The sequence below is a fragment of the Rana temporaria genome, chromosome 3, assembly GCF_905171775.1.
Source record: "Rana temporaria chromosome 3, aRanTem1.1, whole genome shotgun sequence".
Taxonomy (NCBI): Eukaryota; Metazoa; Chordata; class Amphibia; order Anura; family Ranidae; genus Rana; species Rana temporaria.
The window spans coordinates 231,380,293-231,406,289 of NC_053491.1; the positions used below are offsets into that span (position 1 = coordinate 231,380,293).

At 42.5% G+C, this 25,997-nt stretch overlaps 1 protein-coding gene across 4 annotated transcripts in view; it reads left to right on the forward strand.

Annotated features, from left to right (window-relative positions):
• The window catches only part of FAM193B (family with sequence similarity 193 member B), an 87,363-nt gene that overhangs the window by 36,256 nt on the left and 25,110 nt on the right, over positions 1-25,997 (forward strand). For 2 of the 4 annotated variants that reach the window (XM_040344429.1, XM_040344432.1), the window contains 2 exons: positions 12,240-12,471; positions 22,639-22,821. In XM_040344429.1, coding sequence (XP_040200363.1) covers positions 12,240-12,471; positions 22,639-22,821 — 415 coding nt within the window. The remainder of the gene's footprint in view (positions 1-12,239; positions 12,472-22,638; positions 22,822-25,997) is intronic. The other 2 variants (XM_040344430.1, XM_040344431.1) reach the window with 1 other exon arrangement.

Consider the following 25,997-nt stretch of genomic DNA (forward strand, 5'->3'; position numbering starts at 1 on the left):
GTCAGGAAGTCGTTACTTTGCACTCTGCAGAAAGAACTTTGAAATGCGCAGCATGAAACAACTAGAGGAACTGCTTTGTAAAGTTGTTTCATCTCTGGGGGTTCGCTCCAGTGCTGCATATTGCTGTCCTCATTGGCAGCAGTGCATCCATTGTTCTATATCCAGCTCGGTGACCCTTTTTTATAGTGGGATTACTATAAAATATTGCAGGTTTTCCATGAAAATATTACTATGCTTATAGTAGTGATTTTCTGTGGGTCCTTCTTTTGACAAGGGGGGTGATCCTTTTTCCAACTTTGTTTTTTTATTTATGCTATTGTTATCATGTTGGTGTTTATATCTTTCACTTGGATGTTATAACTTGCACTGAGTATATACAGCTGGATAAAACGAAAACTGTCTGTCTTCATTTCAGGCTGCAAAGCAACAAAATGAGATTATTTTAAAGGGAGGTGATTATTTTCTATACCCACTGTATATTTGTTTATTTCAATTGCACAATTAGGCCAGTTTCACACTGCTGCTCTGCTGTTTGGCCACGGTGCAGGTGTACCTTCAGTTTTCGTGCAGTTAACCCACGGTTTCCCATAGACTTTCCATTAGCTTGCACGTTTTTGGTGCATTTTCTGAAAGTTCACCAAAAGTCCCTCATGCTGCATCTTTGGTGCACATTCAGAAAACACACAACCTAATAGACTGTGGGAAACCATGGGTATATGTCATATATTGAACATATCTTAAACTGCAGAACATAGATGTAGGCTAGCAATTTAACAGTTTAACCCCCCTGGTGGCATTCCCAAGTCTGGCTCGGGGTGGTATTTCATTACCAAAAGCGGTAACCCCGAGTCAGACTCGGGATCGCCTCGCAGCAGCCACAGGCATGGTTTACTTGCCTTGTCCCTGCGATGCCACCGCGCTGTGTGATCGAGCGGTGTCTCCTCGCTCGATTCCAGGGCTGTGGAGTCGAGGTCGGGGGAAATTTTGGGTACCTGGAGTCGGAGTCGGCAAACAATGCACCGACTCCGACTCCTACTAAATTTAGATTGGAATAAAAAAAAAAAAAAGCAAGTTTAAATGTCCCAATTCACAAAAAGTTATAATTAATGACTTCTCTACTGTAAGAATAAAGACCAATGCATGCAGTGCCTCACGTAACCGCAAAACGAACAGGTTAAGTGACCGTGAAGAAGCATGCTTTTCATGTGCTTCACTATATGGCACGCAACGCAAAATTAGGAGCTGCAATACTTATACTTTCCATAGTGTTGTGTCCTGCTTTTACAGGGAACGCAGCGTCCATGTGTAACCTAGCCTCTCACTCATAAGGGATTAAATAAATATGTTTTTTGCTGGACTAGAGAGTGGGACACTTGTATAAGTGAAGGGAATGGAGGGCCAATAGTTCAAGACTGAAGCTGTAAACCATTGGAAAAACTGCTGTCATTTAGGCTATAAAAACTTGTAAACTCCGATTGTTAGCTTAAACTTTAAACATGACTATGGGATTCTCCTAGGAAAATCATGTTTTAGAATAAATGCCCCTTCCTGGATCCTCCCACTGCCCTATGTTTTTTGTTTTTGTTCTAAAACAACCAAATAATGTGGTTTGTATTTTTGAACTGGTAAAGATCCTGTTCCTGATGTTTATGCCTGCTGCTACTATCCAGCCACTTGATTGATTAAAGCGGGAGTTCACCCATAAAACAATTTTTCCCCTTAGATGGATGCTCGTTTTGTCTAGGGGAATCGGCTAGTTGTTTTAAAATATGAGCCGTACTTACCGTTTTCGAGATGCATCTTCTCCGTCGCTTCCGGGTATGGGTCTTCGGGAGCGGGCGTTCCTTCTTGATTGACAGTCTTCCGACGGTCGCATCCATCGCGTCACTAGTAGCCGAAAGAAGCCGAACGTCGGTGCGGCTCTATACTGCGCCTGCGCACCGACATTCGGCTTCTTTCGGAAAATCGTGACGCGATGGATGCGACCGTCGGAAGCGGCGGAGAAGATGCATCTCGTAAACGGCAAGTACTGCTCATATTTTAAAACAACTAGCCGATTCCCCTAGACAAAACGAGCATCCATCTAAGGGTAAAAAGTGTTATGTACGGGTGCTTTAATAAAAAAAAATAAAAAAAAACAAAAAACGTTGTTTTCATTGTGTTTGTCTTTTGCTTAAACTGTGCAATACAGTAGACTGTTGGCTTCCCAGCCAGTAGTCCTGTGGTAGGTTGCGTTTCTTTCCCTCAAGGAATGTATAAAATACATTCGCATATTAATACAGAGGAGTCGGAGTCGGAAGTACATAAAACTGAGGAGTCGGAACATTTATCTACCGACTCCACAGCCCTGCTCGATTCACAGTGTCCCTGTGTGCCGCCGAGCTCCGTTCCCTGCAACGTTATGACGCACGGGGGCGGAGAACGGAACCAAATTCAAAAAAGTAAATAAACACAATACATACAGTAATCTTACAGATTACAGTACTGAATTTAAAAAAAATACACACCCCCTTTGTCCCTAGTGGTCTGCCCGGTGTTCTGCATGTACTTTTATATAATAAATACGGTTCTTTCTGCCTGTAAACTGTAGATTGTCCATAGCAACCAAAAAGTGTCCCTTTATGTCAAATGGTTTTAGACCAACTAGAAAACAGTGATAATAAATTATAGCAGAATTGAGCGATAGTGATTTGTGGGGAAATTTGTCATAAAAAAATAAAAGTAATGACAGCGACAATTCTGCAACTGAGCAAATTTCAGTGATTTTGAGTTGATTACATTATTGAATATTTTTTATTATAATTATATTATTATTTGTTATAATTATTTATTATATTATAATTTATGATTTTGTTTTTCAAACTTTTCATACCCGGGATGTCTGCTAGACTCTTGTTCGGACAGGTTTAAGTGAGTTATTCCGAAGAATTACAGGCCTACAATGTAAAACGCCAAATTTCCTTACAAAATAATGGTACCGCTTTCAGCACCTAAAATCTGAAATAATCATACCGCCATGGAGGATAACAGAATTTCTGCTCTAAATACATGTGCTCCGACTATAATAAATAAAGCTGAATTCCAGTTATCTCTTGTTTTGCAAAGCCTGGTATGTCTTTTTTTTTTTTTGGGCACCCTGCAGAGTTAATATCTTGTACTGCCCCCTTTAGCAAGTATCACAGCTTGTAAACGCTCTTTGTAGCCAGCCAAGAGTCTTTCAATTCTTGTTTGAGGTATCTTTGCCCATTCTTCCTTACAAAAGTCTTCCAGTTCTTTTGAGATCTCTGGGTTGCCTGTCACGCACTGCTCTTTTAAGGTCTTTCCATAGATTTTCAATTATGTTGAGGTCAGGAGATGGTGAAGGCCATGGCAAAACCTTCAGTTTACGCCTCTTGATGTAATCCCCTGTGGATTTTGAGGTGTGTTTAGGATCATTATCCATTTGTAGAAGCCATCCTCTCTTTAACTTCAGCTTTTTCACAGATGTTCCCTGTGCCACTGGCTGCAATACAACCCCAAAGCATGATTGATCCACCCCCATGCTTAACAGTTGGACAGAGGTTCTTTTCATTAAATTCTGTGCCCTTTCTTCTCCAAACGTACCTTTGCTCATTCTGGCCAAAAAGTTCTATTTTAACCTCATCGGTCCACAGAACTTGTTACCAAAATGCATCAGACTTGTCTATGTGTTCATTTGCAAAGTTCAAACGCTGATTTTTGTGGTGAGGATGTAGACGAGGTTTTCTTCTGGTGACTCTTCCATGAAGACCATATTTGTACAAGTATCTCTTTATAGTGGAATAGTGTACCACAACTCCGGTGTCTGCCAGATCTTACTGGAGGGATCGTGCAGTCAAACGTGGGTTTTGAATTGCTTTTCTCACAATCCTGCGAGCTGTTCTGTCTGATATTTTTCTTGGTCTTCCAGATCTTGCTTTAACTTCCACTGTTCCTGATGACTGCCATTTCTTAATTACATTCCGAACAGAGGATATTGACATCTGAAAACACTTTGCTATCTTCTTATAGCCTTCTCCAGCTTTGTGAGCGTCAACTATTTTGAGTTTCAGTTTTCTAGACAACTGCTTAGAAGAACCCATGGTGCTGATTGTTGGGGCAAGGTCAGATGAGTCTGGGCATTTAAAACCTTTGAAATTGACATCACCTGGTCTTCCCAGACGATGATTGAGAACAATCCATGACACTGGCAGGTCTCAGCTTTGCAAAGGGGGCAGTGCATGCTATAAATTCTGCAGGGTGCCCAAACTTTTGCAGACGCCATTTTTTTGTTTTCTGTAATTTTGAAAGTGTAAATGATGGAAATTAAATCTAACTTTTTTTTTTTACATATTATAAGAATGTCTAATCTGTAATTTGATGCCTTTTGGAGATTTTTCCATTTTCCCTTGGCTTCGTTATGCACGTTAATACAAATTTTTACCTGGGGTGCCCAAACTTTCGATCCCCACTGTACCATACCAGTCAGTGAACATCAAGCTATTAGTGTGCAGGGCAGACACAATAGGTAACCAGATCAATGAACCAGGGTGATTTAAAAGTATTTGGAACAAGTATCCTGGTACAAATAAGTTTGCTCGATGGTGAACATTCATTCATGATATTTTAAAAAATGAACATAAACTACAAAGGCCAAGAACTTGCCATTTGCCTACCTCTAAAGCATCTGGTTTCCATATCTGATATCTATGTTGCCATAGCCATATGGCCTTTTTCCAAAGGAATCAGTAAAAATATTAGAGCAAGAAAAAGGAGAATCCACTATTGTGGCGTCTGGCCTGGCGTTTGGCCTGGTAGCATCCCCAGTTCAGTAGAACAAAACTGATATAACCACTATAGGAATTGGGATTTTTTAGGCAATCAACACACTATTTCTTCCGCTATTGAGAGTCCTCAATGTCTTACATCATAACCTTAAAGTGGGTGTAAACCCGATTCATGAAATTTGATCTGAGCACATATATCTGTAGTGTTTTCTTATCTCTCTCCAAAGCCCTACGTTCCATATCTTTCTGCTGCTCAATTCTTCTGTTATCAGCATGATTACTTTTGACAAGTTATCCGGCTACCAAGATAAAACCAGCCTGGAATTTGTGACAGAGTTGGTGCTATAAATAGATTAGCAGAGAGCTGATCTTTTCACAGCATAGCTCTGCACATTCCTTTCTTTCTTCCTTTACACGAAAAAAGAGTCGCCTCCAGTGCTAAGGAGTTTTTTTTTTATGTGAAGGGCAACTTCAGACTGTGTGGATTCTGCCTTCCTCCTGATGGGGTGATCCGATGGAAAGTAAAACAAACAAAAATGGAAGGTACATTACTAATGACATTTAATAAATGATAAAATTCATAAAAGGTGGGTACTCAAACAGCAGCCATAAAAAATCTATATTTACACATAATGTATGTAAAAAACACATACAGGAAGGTCACATCTGATCAGAAGTTGCTTTACAATAAAAAAAATTGCTAATATTAGAATTGATTTGAAAGTAATTAGTTAATAACACACCCCTCAAACGTGCAGCTGACCAGCTGAAATATAGCCCCTAAAGGCATCCTTGTGTCACGAAGGGGTGATTGAAGAAGGAAAACGCATCCAAACCCGGAAGTGCCCGAAATTACTAATCCTTCTACCAGACACCAGCAGAAACCCTCCCGCTGCGGCGTGCTGATCACAGGCGCCATGACAAAACTTGAGCGGCGTGCCAAACATCGGCCATTGTGCATGGCGTGCAGTACAACGCCATAGGCTTCATCTTCCTGAGTGGCATTGGAAATGACAATGACGTCACGCCTGCGGCGGAAGCTGCACACCAGTGTCCCCATAGGGATGAAATCTAGAATGTAAATGGATCTAAACATATGCCAAAATTATAAAAGTGAAGATGAAAAAATTCTAAATATGTGTATATGAAGAGAAATATATTGAAACAAAGAAAAATGCATAACATTTTTTTTTTTTAACCACTTCCATACCGGGCACATATACCCCCCTCCTGACCAGGTGAAATTTCAGCTTCCGGCACTGCGTCGCTTTAACTGACAATTGCGCGGTCGTGCGACGTGGCTCCCAAACAAAATTGGCGTCCTTTTTTCCCCACGAATAGAGCTTTCTTTTGGTGGTATTTGATCACCTCTGCGGTTTTTTTTTTGCGCTATAAAACAAAAAAAGCAAAAATTTTGCAAAAAAAATCTATTTTTTACTTGTTGCTATAATAAATAGCCACATTTTTTTTTTCCCAAATTTTTTTTTCTCAGTTTAGGTCGATACGTATTCTTCTACATATTTTTGGTAAAAAAAAAAAAAATCGCAATAAGCGCTTACAAAATATGGGACAGAATTATTATTATTTATTATTATTATTATTATTATTATTATTATTATTATTTTTTTTTATTTTTTTTACTAGTAATGGCGGCGATCTGCGATTTTTTTTTTTTTTTTTTTTTTATTGGGACTGCGACGTTATGGCGGACACATCGGACACTTTTGACACATTTTTGGCGCCATTCACATTTATACTGCGATCAGTGCTATAAATATGCACTAATTACTGTATAAATGTGACTGGCATTGAAGGGGTTAACACTAGGGGGTGAGGAAATGGTTAAATGTGTAGCCTAGGTGTGTTCTAACTGTGGGGGAAGGGGGGTGACTGGGGGAGGTGACCGATCTGTGTCCCTATGTACAAGAGACACAGATCGGTCTCCTCTGTCCCCTGACAGGACGTGGAGCTCTGTGTTTACACACAGAGCTCCACGTCCCTGCTCTGTCACTGCTGATCGTGGGTGCCTGGCGGACATCGCGACCGCCAGGCACGCGCATCGGCATCTCGGGGACGCGCCGGGCGCGCGCCCCCCAGTGGCCGGAGGAATCCAGGACGTCAATTGACGTCCTGTTGAGTTTCCAGAGCCACTGTGAAGCCGTCATTTTACATGCGGCTGGTATTCAAGTGGTTAATGAAAAAATGTATTGAATAATAAAACAATCTTGTGTGTGCCCACCCCCAACGTATAACTATTGGACTAAAAGTATACTAGATACCTAATGATAAAAAAGACAGAGATAATATGAATAATAATGAAAATAAGTATAAAAAGCAACCTACTTGGATGAAAAAAGGAACGTGAGAAATTATAATGATAAATGTGACTAAAAATGGACACAGTAAATGAATGATAACTTTAAAACATGCGGTGTGGCTGTTTCAAGATGCACAATAAGAAGGCACTTAAAGAAAGATGGGCTGCATGGTCGAGTCGCCAGAAGAAAGCCATTACTAGACAAATTCCAAAAAGTATTTCGCATAAAATAAGCCAAACAGCACAGATCCAAGCTTCAAATCTTCTGGCACAAAGTCATTTGGAGTGATGAGACCAAAATTAAACTTTTTGGCCACAACCATAAACGCTACGTTGGAGAGGAGTCACCAAGGCCTATGATGAAAGGTACACCATTCCTACTGTGAAACACGGAGGTGGATCGCTGATGTTTTGGGGATGTGTGAGGTACAAAGGCACAGGAAATTTTCATCAAAATTGATGGCAAGATGAATTCAGTATGTTAACAGAAAATACTGGAGGAACATTTGCATTCATCAGCCATGAAGCTGCGCATGGGACGTACTTGGACATTCCAACATGACAATGATCCAAAACACAAGGCCAAGTCGACCTGTCAAATGTGTAACACGGTTGATTGATAATAAATGGCTTCAGCCAAACACTAACCATGAGTAAAAGAAAAGTTTTTGTGTTATCATTCATATTCTCTGAGAAATGGCCAAGAAATCATAAATTCTGCCAGGGTATGTGAACGTATGAGCACAATTGTAGCACATGATTCTACACTGTGGTGAGTTTTTTTTTTATGGCTTATAAAAGTTGCGGTTTGTGAGTACCCACCTTTTTATGAATTTTATCATGTATTAAGTGATTGGTAATGCACTAGGTGTGTACGCCATCCATTTTTGTCTTTTTTTTATTTTATTTTTTTAGATGCCTTCTTTCCTTTGCCTAATGTAAAGGGGGGTGCCTTTCCTCAAATCGGCTGTCACACAGTATAGTCCCTGACAAAAGTCTTGTCGCTTCTATATTTTGTAGAAACTCCTGCTATTAACCTGACTTTTAATTAATCAATTGGTGTTAGAAATAGCTCATATGGAAAGCTAAAGCCCTCCCAAATGATGTTTAATGCACTGAAATAAATTGGTTTCACTGAAAAAAGATTTATCATTTAATCAAGACAGGTCAATTTGGCCTTTTTTATGGTTGGGAATATAAGAGGTAGGGGTGCAACGTATCAAAAAACTCACGGATCGGATCGTTCCTCGGATCAGGAGTCACGGATCGGATCATTTTCGGATCAGCAAAAAAAAAAAAGGGTCCGTTTTTTCATTGGTCAAAAAAAAAAAAAAAAAAAAAATTATATATATATATATATATATAATTTTTTTTTTTTTGGACCAATGGAAAAAAAGGAACCTTTTTTTTGCTGATCCGAAAAAAGAGCACAATAGCAATTCACAGGGGTGGATTAAAGAGGAAGCAGGTGAGGCTGTTTGGGACTTAAAGTACAATCTTGATGTTTTTACAGCAAAAAAAAAAAAAAAAAAAATATAATATATATATATATATATATATATATATATATATATATATATATTTTTTTTTGCTGTAAAAACATCAAGATTGTACTTTAAGTCCCAAACAGCCTCACCTGCTTTCTCTTTAATCCACCCCTGTGAATTGCTATTGTGCTCTTTTTTCCCCTTTCCCCCCCCCTCCTCTCACACCAGTGCTTCACTGCTAACATTCCCATTCAGCTTGCTAGAGCCCAGTGCACAGCGTGACACGCCTCCCCGGGGAGGCGGGGAGGCGTGTCACGCTGGGCTCTGGCAAGCAGACTGGCCGCCGCTCCGGAGCTAGGCCGAAGCCGGGGACTTGCCTAGGCTCCGGAGCGCTCCGCGGATCGCGGGGTGTGCCGATCCGAACGGGGTGGCCCGTTCGGATCACGGATCGGTGACGATCCGTTGCACCCCTAATAAGAGGTAGCTAAGATTTCTTGGTATTTTAGACTATTGATGTTGCCTTCCACCCTGCAGATCCCTCGCACAGCCCCATACTGGATGTAACCCCAGACCATGATTTTGCCTCCACCAAACTTCACTGTTTTCTGGGTAAATCTCGGCTCCATGCTGGTTCCAGTAGGTCTCCTGCAATATTTTCAGCAACTGTGGTGTAATTCAACAGAAGATTCATCTAAAAAAATCCACCTTCTGCCACTTTTCCAGAGTCCATCCTTTTAGCAGGCTGTGACCCTTGGCAAATGCCACACGGTTTTTCAATTGTCTTTTGTTTAGTGCTGGCTTATGGGCACTAATTCTACCATGGAGGCCATTTCGAGACCGAATCCGAATAACTGTTCTGGTTGACACAGGGACTTCAGGTGACCAGGTCTCATGGAGCTCTGCTGCAGTGGAAAATGGTCTGGCCTTGGATTTTCAAGCCAACAAACGGTCCTCTCGAGCAGTTGTCTTGCGGGGTCGGCCTGACCTGGCCTTGTCCAAAACGTCTCCAGTCTCTTCAAATCTTTTTTTTTTTTTTTTTTTATCCTCTGAACTTGACGCTGAGACACATTGAAGGTGTCTGCCACATCAGCAGTGGATCTGGTCTTCAGCCTCTTTATAATCAACACTTTAGTCTCCGGATGAATCTTGGGCAGAGGTCTAGTTGCAGTTGAGAAGGTCTAGTGTACTGGTAGTCTTTTTATACACACCTGAGACCTAATTGATCCATTATTAGTCACAGGTGAAGCTCATATAACAAGGCGGCAACACTTATGTCTTGGCAAAAATTGACTCAATGGGCTTTACCAAGGTGTGAATATTAGAATACTTTTTGTCAGTTTCGTTTTGCACTGAAACATTTATTACAAAAGCTGTTGGGATTAAAATGACCCATTTCTTGTAACAAAATCTTGATTAGAAATATTTTTTAGCGGCACTTCAGGTCAATTTGTACACAAGCGACAAGACTTTTGTCAGGGACTGTATGCCAAGAATCCACTTCCAGTGCTGAATAGGAAGAAAAAGACTTAAACATTATGTGCACTTTCTAAAGAATATAGCAAGCTGAAGACAGCAGATATACATGTAAAACATATGTAGAGAGATTTGTTTCATCTCTGTGTATCATCTGAGACTGTTCACTTCACCGGGTATATGTGAGGGGTTACATCCACTTTATTTTCAGCTGAATAAAAAAAGCCAATAAAAATTCTTGATTAGCTGCAGTGGAAGGCAATAGATTAATAGACTCCTAATGTCTTCATAATGAGCACCTGTCACCTGCCCAGTTCTACTACTAATGCCCCGTACACACGATCCCAAAATCGGACTACAGATCGTCTGACTTTTTTCGTTTTACTAGTTGCAAGTCGAAAAATTGAATAGGTTACTAAAGTCACAAATTCTCGTACGACAGAAAAAAAGAATCGGATGTGATGTCATGTGTTGTAATGTATTTGTGTTTTGTATTTTCAGACGACAACTGTACTGACTAAACGAAAATCGTACGATTTAGGTATCGTACGAGAAATTTTCGTGCATGTCCGATAAAATATCGGATGAACTGTCATGATCGAAGCTCTGTACTAACGATCAGATTATCGTACGATTCTTCCTCGGACGACATTTTTCGTACGATACTCGGATCGTGTGTACGGGCTATTAAGGAAAGTAAAAAAAGTGGGAAGGGGGCTGAACTTCTAAGGGATCTTGCCACAGCCAGGTCCTCCTCAGCAGTATATAGCAATCTTGTGACTTTTGTATTTTCCTATAAATAATGCTGCTGTACCTTGTAATCAGTGTGTTTTATTTCTCACATCTACTTCTGTGCAGGCACCTCATAACCATTCAGTCTAGCATCTCTAAGATGCCAATGAATATATTTTTTACCGTATAAATGTGTGAAGCCCATACTTCCTAAATGCAGGGAGAAGAGACCAACCAAAGATGGTGCAGGGTTTTCGTTCTTCTCTCCTTTTTCTCTTCCCTTCTCTCTTCTCTCCTCTCCTTAGAAAATATTAGTTCCAGTGGAAAAATATGATGTATTTTCAGTGAGCACGTGTGAGTTTTTATTATGATATATTTATATAGCATTTTATTATTTGTCCATTATTTTGCATATACAGACATGCCTCCATTAGCTACCCATGTTTCATTGCAATCACTGAGCCTCCCTGCTAAACAGCTGTCGAGATTGCGTTTTTTGAGTGGCCACGATTTTTGGATGTCTGCCAGTCATCTCTGCATGATGATACGAGATTTAGAATAATTTAAAGAGTGTGACTATTTACTATATATATATATATATATATATATATATATATATATATATATATATATATATATATATATATATATAATATATATATATATAGTGACAGGAAGTCAGGTAAATCTGTGGGTGTTGACACAGTCGGGACATACATTTCTGCCTTGTTAGACAATACACCAATCAGTATTAGGCGTCGGCTGCCAGAAATAGCCAGGAAGGGTAAGGGCCGTTGGAAGACTCCAGCTGTTCAGAGTGAGGCAATTAAAGGCCTCTATAAAGTAGCCCAGAGGATTACCACTAATTGGCTGCGTCATTCCTAAGGCTGTGTGAGTAGGAGAGCAGTGCCAGAAGGTCTTCTGTGAAGGTGAGGAGAGGATTGATTTTTCTGTGTGATAAAAATCAAAAGACTATTGTTTGTGCTGTATGACCAGCACTGTCTACCCAGCAGTAGGCTGTGTTAGACTTCATAGATAGGTTCCTGTGTGGAAGGTAGACGCCTAGAGTGGCTAGGATTTATTTTATGTTTATTTTATGTTTGTTTTTGTTTATGCTGTTTGGATGCTTGCAATTGTTTTCCAGCAAGATGGAAAAATAAACCAGAAACTTTTTGTTTTCAACAGTCTTTGACTGCCAGTCTGTATAAATTCAGTGTGTTGTGAACCCAACCAAGGGGTCACACACCCCGCTACCGAGCTAACCCCTCACAAAATATATATATATAATACACACACACAGAATAGCAATAGACTTTTACATATGTTCAGTTTGTTTAATTTTATAAGTTATTAAAATTTTCCAGGGAAAGGATGAAAAACTTTTAGTTCAACTTCTCTTCTACTACCACACAGCATGTAACCTCTCACCTTATTCTCTTCTAACAGGTGTCTCTGTCACACACATCCTGCAAGTCCCAGTCCTGTGGTGGTGGTTCACACTCTTCATCTTCCTCCTCATCTTCCTCCACTTCTTCCTCTTCCTCCTCTTCTTCTTCATCTTCCTGCCATGGAAACTCTGGGGACTGGGACCCTAGCTCTTTCCTGTCTGCCCACAAGCTGTCGGGGCTCTGGAACTCTCAGCACTCCAATGGGAACCTAGGAGGAGAAGAAGCAGCAGGTGGGTTTAGAAACCCTGTGTATAGGGTATATGTGGATATAACGTATAAAGTGCAAATGATTTTGTTCTGACTGTCTTGAAATGCCACACTTGTTTAGCGAAAATAATAGAATTGTTTCCAGGCCATGTACACAACTTGCATTGCATCACTTTCTTTATACAATCCTAACTGATTTTTATTTTTTTCCTGTACGTACTGCATAGCTCCCTTAAACTTTCAAAGAGGGTGAGAGAAACCCAGCATCTTAACATCCCCTTTGCTGTGTAACACCTTGGCCAGTGTATCAAAAATGCTTGCTGCAGTAAACCTAAGAATAGTGCTAAAGATGCTTTGAATTTCACTTCCAACTGTAGAATAGCTGGTTTCATCAGAGCCTTTTAACAAAGGTGTTTTGCCATTAACTGAGTTTCTTTTGAAAAAATGATTATGTGTATAATTGTTGATTTAAAGTGGTTGTAAAGTCGGGAGGTTTTTCATCTTAATGCATTCTGTGCATTAAGATAAAAAAAAACCTGTGTGCAGCAGCCCATCTAACGCTTACCTGAGCCCCATCTCTCTCCAGCGTTGTCCGCGAGTTCCTAAGCTGTCAGGGACTCTCCTCCTTATTGGCTGAGACACAGCAGCTGTGCCATTGGCTCCCCTGCTATCAATTAAACTCAGCTAGCCAATCGAGATAGAGAGGAGGTGGGGCGGAGCCAAACTTGGGTTCCGTGTCTGAATGGATACACAGAGCTGTGACTCGGCTCGGGTGCCGCCATAGCAAGCTGCCTGCTCTCTGGGGGCACTCGACGGGAGGGAGGGAGGTGCCAGGAGAGTCGAAGAGGGACCCGAGAAGAAGAGAATTTGGGCTGCTCTGTGCAGAACCATTACACAGAGCAGTTAAGTATAACATGTTTTGTTATTTTTAGAGAAAAAAATAAACAAGTCTTTACAAACACTTTAAAGTGGATGTAAACCCTCACATATACCCAGTGAAATAAACAGCCTCGTAGGTAAAGACTTTCAGAATTGTTTGTTGAATAGTTCAGCACTTTGCTAAACTATTTATAGCAACCTCCCCAACACAAAACTCAGGCTGCTTTTATCTCAGTTGACAGAGAACTAATCAAAAGTTATGGGGCTGATAACAGAACAACAGAGCAGGAGAAAGCTACTGGACATAGTGCTTTGAAGAGAGTTAAGAAAACACTGCAGAAATGTGCCCAGCTGCACCCAACGAACACTTTTGCTATACCATGGTGGAATGTGTGCAAGTTTTATTGCCACACATGGCTACACTTTGATTGTACAATCACTTGATTTCCACATCCATGCTAAACAGCGTGGATGGATGAATCTCCCCTGCTTGCTGTTGTATTCAGACAGTGGCAGCACCCACGGCTGCCTGAATACACTAACAGTGACTACATCTGCTTCAATGCAATCGTCGTTTGAACATAAATTTTCCACCCGGCTTATTGATTTTTAAACTGACTTTTATTGAGCCAGATGGTGCTAAGAGCACTACCTGCTGTTCAGATTTCAGCCGATTCAACAGGAATTTGACAAAGTTGGAGCCATGTATGGCTAGTTTATGTCTGGAAAAAAAAATTGTACATCTCTGCAATACTTACACATTTCCCCATGTTTGTTTTATCTCTTTTTTAAAGGTACGGCAAGTAAAAAATGTCTGATCCTGCCAGAAATCCAGCGTGCTCCCAACTTCCTCTTTGAGATGACAACCTAGTGTCTATGTGAATCTATTGCAGAATGTACTACATATTTTTTATGGTATTTTATTTTGCCCAGACATACACGTTCAGGGCTACTTAAAGCCCAACTTCAATTAGAACTTTGTTTTATTTTTGGTGGAATTGGGAAGGGATAGAGCTTCTGTCAGTCTTTATTGCTGTATGTATCTCTATTGAGGAGGTATCCTCAATAGAGACACTGGAAAAGATGTGATGGTAAGAGACACAGGCAAAACTGGAAATCATTTTAGCAAAGTGAGAAATGGTGGGGGAGGGGAGAAATTGTGGTACTGTTTGTATTGCCTCCTGTGCTTTTCTGTCCAAATGACACCCACAACCTCCATTTCTGGTACAGATGTTACAGGGACAGGGAAAGTGAGGGGGACTCTCCCCAGTCCCCATTCATGATTGTGCAATTCCAAGTTGCAGGACTTTGGAGTGCTACTTTGTATGGTTGCGACTTGGATGTGATGTGATTTGTTGTCCCTCTGCAAAGTCGGACCCACTATTGCATGTACAATATTCAGGTACGACATTCATGCAACTTATAACATTGAAGGCTATGGCCAGGGCCGCTGTTAGAAATCATGGGGCCCCGTACAGCCTACCTGATGGGGGGGGCCCCCACCCCTGATCCCATGCTGTCATGAGGGGGGGGGGGGGGGTTTGGGAAACTGGTGGCTGGCAGGAGCATGTTACATATTTCACCCTAAAAACAGGTGAAACATGTAACATGTTTCAAAAGGTGAACTTGTTCTTTAATAACCATTAATATTCTAAATGTATTACACATATAAAGCAGCACAGATGTCCTTATTTTATACCTTTTTTCACAACTAATTTGATGGAATGAGCTCGGGTGTGTTTGGACTCTAGTCTGAAACCACCTTGGCTATCCTGCCAGGAAGCTGTCACAGCGCCCCACCAATCAAAATTGAAGCTGAATGTGACAGATGTCAGTGTTTTGATGTCCATGCCCATTCAGTGTGTGTCCACATACATCACAGACTTGTGGCTGTATGGGTGGCCAAATATAAATGGACTTGGATCTATTTACATCAGGCTAACTCTGATCTGCCACATTTGAGATTCAGTCCTTTTCAATTTTGTTTTGGACCTGAATGGACATGGAGTTAGGTGGGTGTAAACAGACACAAGGCAATTTACATCTGGACTCCCTAGACCAGTGGTTCTCAACCTGGGGGTCGGGACCCCCTCGGGGGTCAAATGATGATTTGCCAGGGGTCACCAGATCCTGGGCTGTTCCTGAAACCCGCACCACTCTCCCAGCCTTCTTGCGGCTGCTCAGCAGGGCTGTCTCTGGAGCCGGTGGCTACCCAGCTGGGCTGTTCCTGGAGCACACAGCCGCCCACTCAGCCTCTTTGCAGCCACCCATTCAGTTCACAGCATGGCTGGGGGGCAGAGACTAGAGGTCCGCTGATTGGTGAGGATTGTGGGAGGGGCTGGAGGCAGTGTCGTCTTAAAGCGGGAGTTCACCCATTTGTAAAAAAAAAAATGTTCTCCCCTTAGCTTCCTGCTCGTTCGGTCTAGGGGAATCGGCTATTTGTATTAAAATATGATCCGTACTTACCCGTTTTCGAGCTGCATCTTCTTCCGTCGCTTCCGGGTATGGGTCTTCGGGAGCGGGCGTTCCTTCTTGATTGACAGCCTTCCGAGAGGCTTCCGACGGTCGCATCCATCGCGTCACTCGTAGCCGAAAGAAGCCGAACGTCGGTGCGGCTCTATACTGCGCCTGCGCACCGACGTTCGGCTTCTTTCGGAAAATCGTGACGCGATGGATGCGACCGTCGGAAGCCTCTCGGAAGCCTGTCAATCAAGAAGGAACGCCCATTCCCGAAGCCCATACCCGGAAGCGACAGAGAGGATGCATCTCGTAAACGGGTAAGTACTGCACATATTTTAAAATAAATAGCCGATTCCCCTAGTAAAAACGAGCAGGAATCTAAGGGGGAAAAGTGCCCTCTAAGGGTGAACCCCCGCTTTAAGAGCATTATAGGCCCCTGGGCAATACAGTGCACTGGGGCCCTGTCTACACAATCACGCACGAGAATTTACTGACAAAAATCATAACATTTATTGGCAGAACCACATCTTTTACTGCCAGTGCAAAAAAAGTACCTAAAATTACAGTTTTCAGTGCCGAACAATGCAAATGTCAGTATTTAAACTATAAACATATACAGTAGCTAGTGCTATTAGCAATGTGTTTAAGTTAAACAAAAGTAAAAAAAAAAAATGTCTTCATTGACATGAAGGTCAGGTTACTATAACCCAGCCAGCACAGAGTTTCCTCTTACATCAGAGTCTGCAGGATTCCCCCTTACAGTGAAAGGGAACTCTTATGTAAAGGGGAACGCTGCAGATCATGATCTAAGGAGGGAACTCTGATCTGGTGACCAGAGACCACCCTCCGTAGAGTAAATACACTAAGGTAAGGGGGGTCACTAATATAGGAGGGGGAACCTTTATATCGGTGCCCCCTTACATTTTTGCATTCACTCCCCCCCTTACATCAGCAATCCCCCGCACTCGTGGAGGATCGGATCTTCTCTGTGATTTCTGCAAACTGGGCATGGGCAGTTCTAACCCGTCACTCTCCACAATTTTTTACTGGAGTTGCTGGGCAGCCGGTGGGGCCCCCCAGGCAAGCGGGGCCCCTGGGCAACTTCCCAGCGTGCCCAATGGAAAAGATGGCCCTGGCTGGAGGAGACCCCATCTCCTGATTTCAGCATAGGTGTCACTGCTACGAGACACCACAAAGTCAGAGACACACTGGGTAACACTACCTGTGATTATAGTTGCCATTAAAAGTCCCCACTACAGTTCTCAGATCAGCAGATGACCTTGATCAAGAGCACCAAAGTTGACTGATCAGAACTCCCCCCAGCATTGCCACTCATCCCATCCCCCCTCCACCAAGGAGTAGGAGAAGGAATTAAAATAGAGACTACATGGAAGGGAGAGGAAAAAGAAAAAAGTGAGAGAATAAGAAAAACAAGAAAGGCAGCTAGAGAGGGATGGGGGGAAAAAACAAGAAATTAGGATAGCGAGATAAAAGGGAAAAAGAGGAGAACAAAGAGTGGTACATCCTAAAATGTACCATATGAGGTTTTAATACTGTATGATTGGAGGGGACTCGGGGAGCGCTAAATTTCCATGGGTTAGGGGCACAAATTACTTGTCTTTCCTTGGGTACTGACAAGCCACGCTACGAAAATAATTTTACTGTTAGGGATCCCCACAACTTTGGAAAGTTTATCAAGGGGTTACGGCACTAAAAAGGTTGAGAACCCTTTTGCCCTAGACCAGTGTTTCTCAATTCCAGTCCTCAGGCCCCCCCAACAGGTCAGGTTTTCAGGATTTCCATTATTTTGCACAGGTGATTTGATCAGTTTCACTGCCTTAGTAATCACCACAGCCTTTTCATCTGAGGGAAATCCTGAAAACCTGACCTGTTGGGGGGGCCTGAGGACTGGAATTGAGAAACACTGCCCTAGACGTACATGGAGCTATCAAGCAGGTTCGAAGGAAAAACTAACAGGCGGATCTAACTGAAAACCTGGGGTGAAAGGTTCTTAAAGGGGAGTGGTTTGGGGGGGGGGGGCAAAAATGCAGCTCAGCTGTGTGTTTTTACTGCCCCCCCCCCCCCCCCCCAACAAAAGTGTAAAGTAGCATCTATTTGTGTGTTTATGATAATGATAGAGATTACAGCACAGCAGGTTCTCTGTAGCTCTCTGTCACATGGCTGTTGGGTGCTGACATTGTTAACTTATGGCTGTACTGTGGGACTATAACACAGCACATAGCAATGTCCGCTTCCAATAGCCATGTGACACTGAGAGAACCACAGAGAACCTGCTGTGCTGTGATCGCTATCATCATCATCATCATGAATTTAGCACACAGCAGGGAGTCTGATGACTGCACTTCCCTGAGTAGCCTATGTGATTTTCAGTCTGTCATCTGAAGGGGGCTGCTTGCCTGTGTATCACCACCACAAGTTCTCCCGCTGAACTCGGAGCCTCCTCAGTCACAGTGATCGCTCTCTCCCTCGGGCTGCAGCGCCGGGACTCTGTTGCAGGAGAGCCACTCCACAATAGAATCCATCCGCCAGGGAAGACACACAGTGAATGGCCGCAACTATAGTCTGTGTAGGTGCACAGGTTAAGAGCAGCATGTAGTGGTGGATTGTGTGCCTGCGCCTGAAAATGGCGAAAAAGTCCCTCCTCTGCTCTCACCTCCTGGGCCCCTCTGTTGACCTGAGGGGGCCCAGGAAATGACTATATTCCCTGGCAATAAAGTGGGTGTGGGGCTGTGGGTTATAAAGTCCTATTTTTTTATTTTTTTGCTAGAAATACATTTTAGCGCTAACCGGGCCCCTCTGTGGAGTTTGAGGCCGGGGCCCTGTACCCGGTATAACAGGGCTGGCTGTACTGCCTTATCAACGGCCCTGGCTATGGCTCTCAAGTTGCCTGAAAGTCTGACCAAAGTAGTGCATGAACTACTTTGAAGTCACTTTGACTTTAAGTCACACATATATGAATGATTTTTATTCGAAAACATGATGTCCAAAGTCTCATAACTAGTCACATTAGTTGGCTGTGCAACCACCACCATAGTCAGATTGCTGCTTGATGAAAATAATATTACCGCAGTTGTGCAGCAAACTTAACCACTTGTCTTGTCTCGCTGACACTCGATCTCGCCCGCCTCCGCATTCCTCCGATTCTGCAGACGGAGGAAAACCCTATTTTTTTTTTCCTTCCGTCATCGGATCCCCCCCATAGGGGAGAGTGGAGAAAAGACAGGGTGGTCCCTGCACAGTGTGCGGGGACCGCCCTGTCAACTGCCGGCTCAGCGGGGATCAACTGAGCGATCCCCGCTGAGCAAACAGGTGCACGGGGCGGATAATTACTGATTCGCCCCGTGTGGCCTATGTGAACAAACCGCATCATGAAGGCCAAGGAACACACCAGACAGGTCAGGGATAAAGTTGTGGAGAAGTTTATAACAGGGTTGGGTTGTAAAAAAAAAAAAAAACTATCAAAAGCTTTGAACATCTCAAGAAGCATTGTTCAATCCATCATCCGAAAATGGAAAGAACCTAAACTGACAGGCTGGGCAAGGAGAGCATTAATCAGAGAAGCAGCCAAGAGGCCCATGGTAACTCTGGAGGAGCTGCAGAGATCCACAGCTCAGGTGGGAGAATCTGTCCACAAGACAACTATTGGTCGCGCACTCCACAAATCTGGCCTTTATGAAAGCGTGGCAAGAATGTTGAAAGAAAGCCATAAGCATTCCTGTTTGCAGTTTTCGAGAAGCCATGTAGGGGACACGGCAAACATGTGGAAGAAGGTGCTCTGGTCAGATGACATGAAAATTTACATAACTTTTTGGCTAAAAGCAAAACGCAATCGGAACATGAACACTGCACATCACCCTGAACACACCATCCCCAGCATGAAACATGGTGGTGGCAGCATCATGTTGTGGGGATGCTTTTCTTCAGCAGGGACAGGGAAGCTGGTCAGAGTTGATGGGGAAGATGATGGAGCCAAATACAGGGCAATCTTAGAAGAAAACCTGTTAGTCTGCAAAAGACTTGAGACTGGGGCAGAGGTTCACCTTCCAGCAGGACGACCCTAAACACACAACCAGAGCTCCAATAGAATGTTTTAGATCAAAGCATATTCATGTGTTGGGCCCCTTTTCACACTGAGGAGTTTTTCAGGCTTTTTAGTGCTAAAAATGGCACCTAAATACCGCCTGAAAAACTTCTGCCCTGCAGTCTGTGTGAAAGCCCGAGGGCTTGCACACTGGAGTGGTGCGCTAGCAGGACCGCTCCAAAAGTCCTGCCAGCAGCATCTTTGGAGCGGAGTGTTTAGCACTCCTCCACCGCTCCTTCTCATTGAAAGCAATGGGAAACGGCGGTAATACCGCCCGCAATGCGCCTCTGCAGAAGCACATTGCGGGCCGCTATACCGTTGGCGCACCTCCCGCCCCAGTGTGAAAGGGGCCTTAGCATGGCCCAGTGAAAGTTCAAACCTAAATACAATTGAGAATCTGTGGCAAAACGTAAAAAATTCTGTTCACAGACGCTCTCCATCCAATCTGACAGAGCTTGAGCTATTTTGCAAAGAAGAATGGGCAAAAAAAATCATCACTCTCTAGATGTGCAAAGCTGGTAGAGACATGCCCAAAAAGACTTGCAGCTGTAATTGCAGTGAAAGGTGGTTCTCTAAAGCTTTGACTCAGGGGGGCTGAATACAGATGTACGGCACACTTTCTGCATATTTATTTGTAAAAAATGTTAAAAACCATTTATCATTTTTTTTTACAATTATCAAATAAAATCCCAATAAAATACATACACCCTTTTGATTTGTAACCTGGAAACTTGTGGAAAATTTCAAGGGGTATGAATGAATACTTTTTCAAGGCACTGTACCAATGGGCCAGAAATGCTGTGATGTGCTGAAGGCCACTAATGGCAATCAAGCCAGGGCAGTTTTATGGGCATAAAGTGCTCTTCATGCCAGTTTAAGGGCACCCTAAAGAGAAGTGTACTTGATGTTTTTATTAAGATGCCTAAGGGATCTTTAAAATGAACCCGATTTAATTAGTAATACAGCAACAAGTGTGTGTTCAATTTCCAGACCTCCATGTCAGAACTGGGTGTGGAGGAGTTCAAGAGCTGTGTTATTATTTGTATAGATGAAGGTAGGGCCAGAGGGAAGCAATAATGGGCTAGAAACAATAGGCTTGCACATGTGCTCAAGTAGTTTCATTTGGTATATCGTTGTGTTAACAAATATTGAGACAGAGACTGGCTTGGTATAGAGCAGGGGTGTCAAACTCAATTTCATCGCGGGCCGCATCGGCATTATGATTGTCCTCAAAAGGGCCGGTTGTATCTGTAAGATTAGATGTCCAGCACATCCCCTCCCCTTACACATAGCTCCCAACTGTCCCCAATTTCGAGGGACTGTCTCTGATTTGGAGCAATGTGCCTCTGTCCCTCATTCCTCCTCATTTGTCCCTCATTTTGGTCTGATCTATATAGTTGTATATAAAATTCACTTTTTATCTATCAAAAAGTGTTTTCCAGCACTAAACCTTTCATCTGATTTCTAAATTGTTGCATTCATAAATTCCAAAAGCCAATATAAAGGAATAGTAGCGATTTAAAAAAAGCACTTTTGGGTTTAACCAATCCTTGTTTTTTTTTGTCCAATTCTCCTTTTAGGGGGCATGGCAAAGGGTGTGTCCTATGCCTATACTTTTGCTGATAGGTGTCCCTCATTCCCATCTCAAAAAGTTGGGAGGCATTCCTTACATTAGATGTCAAGAGCCACCCCACCATCAGAAGTTAAGTCCCCCACTCTCCCTTACATCTCAGTGCACCCCCCTTTCCCTATGCTGCTGCTGGGAAGAAGCTGGTTTGGATGCATTGCTTGAAAGCAGACAAAGGACCCTTTCACACGGGCGGGCAGTTTAGGTCCACCTGTCAGTTTTTTAGGCAGGCCTGAACGGTGCAGCTCTATGGAGCCACGGATGTCAGCGGTGACATGTACGACGGAGCGATCCCCGCTGAGCCCGCACATCGAAAGCCCCGTGTGAAAGGGCCCTAAGGGGCTGGAGGAGAGGTGCAAAGGCCACATGAAATAGCCTGGAGGGCCGGATTCGCCCCGCTGAGAATTAGACCCCTTTCACACTGAGGAGTTTTTCAGGCGGTACAGCGCTAAAAATAGCGCTGCTATACCGCCTGAAAAACTCCTGCCCAGCAACCTCAATGTGAAAGCCGGAGGCGATGCGCTGGCGGGAGACAAAAAAATCTCCTGTCAGCAGCATCTTTGGAGCAGTGTGAGGAGCTGCGTGTATACCGCTCCTTCCCATTTAAAACAATGGGAACCGCGGCAATACCGCCCGCAATGCGCCTCGGCAGAGGCGCATTGCGGGCGGTATTAACCCTTTATCCCGCTGCAAATCCGACGGTATAGCGCCATTATTTTTAGCGGCGCTATACCGCCACCGCGGCTCCCGTCCCAGTCTAAAAGGGGCCTTAAAAGGACCACATATTGGCGTAGCTTTGTGAAATGGAAGGTAAGGCTAAAAGCATTTATCACCGATTTGACCTCTGTGTCCCTAGTAAAAAAATAAAATAAATCGCAGTGCAATGGGGACACTGCTTGCTAGCATTGTTTTAACTTGGTTATAGGCATCCATATCTGAGTTCATAATACAATGTAGTTATCATAATGGTGTTCCTTTCTAATTTTTATTCGCCATTGGTGTTACAATAAATAAGATTACCACAGGATCTTACATAGGACAGCTTGCTTAATTTTTAGATGTTGCTTGGACTTGATCTGTTCCTTTTGCTTTTTTGGAGAGCATGTGCATTTTGTTCTATAGGGGAAAAGGGCAGCAGGCTTCCGGCATCACCGGAGCGTGGTAGCAAGACATCGAAGCTGTCTGGTTTAAAGGTCTGTCCATATAGTCCATCTGGAACCAGCACAGGAACACTCCCTACCTCACTTAACTTCTGTAAATCTCCAAAACAGTTCAAAAGCATGTGTCATAGGCCATCATCCCCAGGTTAGTGCAAACTTTTAAATTTTTGTTATCGTTGGATGTTTAAGTTTAGCATGCCCCATTTTGTAGTTGCATAGTAGGCTACCTGTTTGTACCTGCTTTTTAACTGGATGTCTATGTCTAGACAACTCCATAAGTGTAAGATACTTTTGTATGATTCAGTTTGTATCTGTCTTATTGAACTTGGCCATCTTCAAGCAGATCAAATTGACTATCATTTATCTGTTTTTTATTGGCCAAATATTACTAAAAGTGTTAAAACTATCACAATCCTGAGCAATTCATACTAAGCTTAAGAAAAGACGCTGATCCAAGTGGCTGGCGGCCGCAATGTCCGCCTGCGACTTGCGGTCGTTCCTCAGAGGCAGAAAGAGGATCCGTCAATCTAAACGGACAGATCCCCATTCTGTCAGGGAAGTAGAGAGATCTGCTGTTCCTAGTGATCAGGAACAGCAATCTCTCTACTCCGTGTAGGTACACTTCCACCACAGTTAGAAACCCCTCCCTAGGGAACACTTAGCCCCTTGATTGCCCCCTAGTGTTAACCCCTTCTCTGCCAGTCACATTTATACAGTAATCGGTGGCTATTTTTAGCACTAATCGCTGCATAAATGTAAATGGTCCCAAAAAAGTGTCCGATCTGTTCACCGCAATGTTGAGGTCCTGCTAAAAATCGATGACCACTGCCATTACTAGGAAAAAATAAAAATGGCATAAATGTATCCCCTATTTTGTAGACACTAAAACTTTTGCGCAAAGTAATCGCTATACATATTGCGATATTTATTTTTGTACCAAAAATTTGTAGACGAATACATATTGGGTACAGCGTCGCACAATTGTCAGTTAAAGCGACACAATAATGCTCTATCTATATAATTTTTTGTATATATATATATTTGTTTTTTTCTCCACCCTGCTTAGACCCGTACTACCATCTGATCAATATTAGTCAGAATGGCTGCTCATAAAATCAGAGCCAATTGTGAAACTTGGGAGATGTAAAGGAAAGAGCTAAACTTGACGTTTTATGGGAGATTAACATTTTCTTCACCAGACTATATATCTTGACATAATAACAATCTGGACATGCAGTTTTCACTGTACCTAAGCTTATTTATTTGCTCAGTTTCAACCACGCAGGTTCCTTATAGATATGCTTTACACCAAGCCTGTCTGTCGCTCACATGACTTTACTAAACTTTTTGAACAGGAGGGCTTTTGGTGAAACCTGCACACCTTTTTAATGTGGCTTACCAAGAAGGACTGGGCATTGCCATTTGGGCTTTTTAGTAGGTGGTACAGACATTTCTACATGTACCACGTTTGCTCCACTGCTCTCCTGAGTTTACTTTAGTAAGGTTTGCTAGTACTGTAACAGGTTAGTTTTTAGTTCACTTGCATTACCTGAAAAAAATCTTTCACTATTTCTACAGCTTGAGTCTCCTGTAAAAAGGAAACTGAAAATTTTAAAGCTGTAACATGCAGTGTAGCATACAGTTGTGCTTATAAGCAGGGCTGTGGAGTCGGAGGATATTTTGGGTACCTGGAGTCGGCAAACAATGCACCGACTCCGACTCCTACTAAATTTAGATTGTCGGAACATTTAGGAGTCAAAACATTTATCTACCGACTCCACAGCCCTGCTTATAAGTTTACATACTCTGGCAGAATATATGATTTCTTGGCCATTTTTCAGAGAATATGAATGATGACACAAACTTTTCTTTCACTCATAGTTAGCCATTTATTACCAATCAACTGTGTTTTACTCCTTTTTTATTAAATTTGTTTACTCTAATCGCAACAGTTTACATACCCCAGTTCTTTAAACTGTGTATTGCCCCCTTTAACATAAATAACAGCTTGTCGTCTTTTGTGGTTTTTGTAGATGAGGCTCTTTATCTTCTCAGTTGGCACAAAGCCTCCAGTTCCTGTAACTTCTTAGGCTGTCTTGCATAAACTGCATGTTTGAGATCTCCCCAGAGACTGAGATGGCCACTCCAGAACCTTCACTTTATTCTGCTGTTGGAATGTCTAAGTACGTCCCATGTGCAGCTTCCTAGCTGATGAATGCAAATGTTCCTCCAGTATTTTTTGATAACATACTGCATTCATCTTGCCATCAATTTTGACCAGATTTTCTGTGCCTTTTTAGCTCGCATATCCCCAAAACATCAGTGCTCCACCTCCTTGTTTCACAGTAGGAACGGTGTACCTTTTTTTTTTTATCATGGGCCTTGTTGACTCCTCTCCAAATGATGCAATGATGCAGCCCATCTTTCTTCAAGTGCCTCCTTATTGTGCATCTTAAAACAGCCACGCCACATGTTTTCAGAGAGTCCTGTATTTCACCTGAAGTTATGTGTGGGTTTTTCTTTGCACCCTGAACAATTTTCCTGGCAGTTGTGGCTGAAAATTTTAGTTGGAAGTGATGTAAAAAGTCATGAGTCCGTGATAGGACAAAAATACAATAAAGTGTAAATAAGAATATAAATATATAAAGCGGCCTCACTGCATGCAATCAAAGCCGGTATACAACAATCAAAGTGCAATGGGCTATGTGTGCACAGAGATTCCAGATCCACAGTCCAGTGAAATCATCTGAAGGTACATAGAAGTACCAAATACATAGTCCAGTGAAAAAATATATATATTAAAAATATAAAATAAAAATTCCAGTGAACGAAATATAAAGATTCCAGTGGACACAATAAATGTACTCAATAAAGTGTACAAAAAAGTGTACGAAAAATAAATTAAACTGAACAAAAAATATATTAATAGTCCATAAGTGTTATGCTATGTAAATACACAAGGTAGGCATAAAATAGTTCGTGACTATGTGCATCCAATCACAGTGTGTTCACGGTCTGCAATTCATGTGACTTCTCGCAGTGGTCCGGTGCTCCCCCTTTGGGCCCCCACTCACCAGAGGCACTCACCCCTGCAGGGGTAAAGTGCATGAAGTGATGATTTCCAGATACCTCGCCTTTTCGGGTTGTCCGGATATGTTTTGTTGGTGTAATCAATACCGGGTCTGTTGATGTCCAACTTCCTCCAAAGGGGAAAAAATAAAAAGGGACTTCTCATAGGGTAGTATTTCCAATCAGGAGTAGCTTTATTAATGGTACCGCCGCATATGCTGGCATGTACCAAGGTGAATTGTATATACAAGA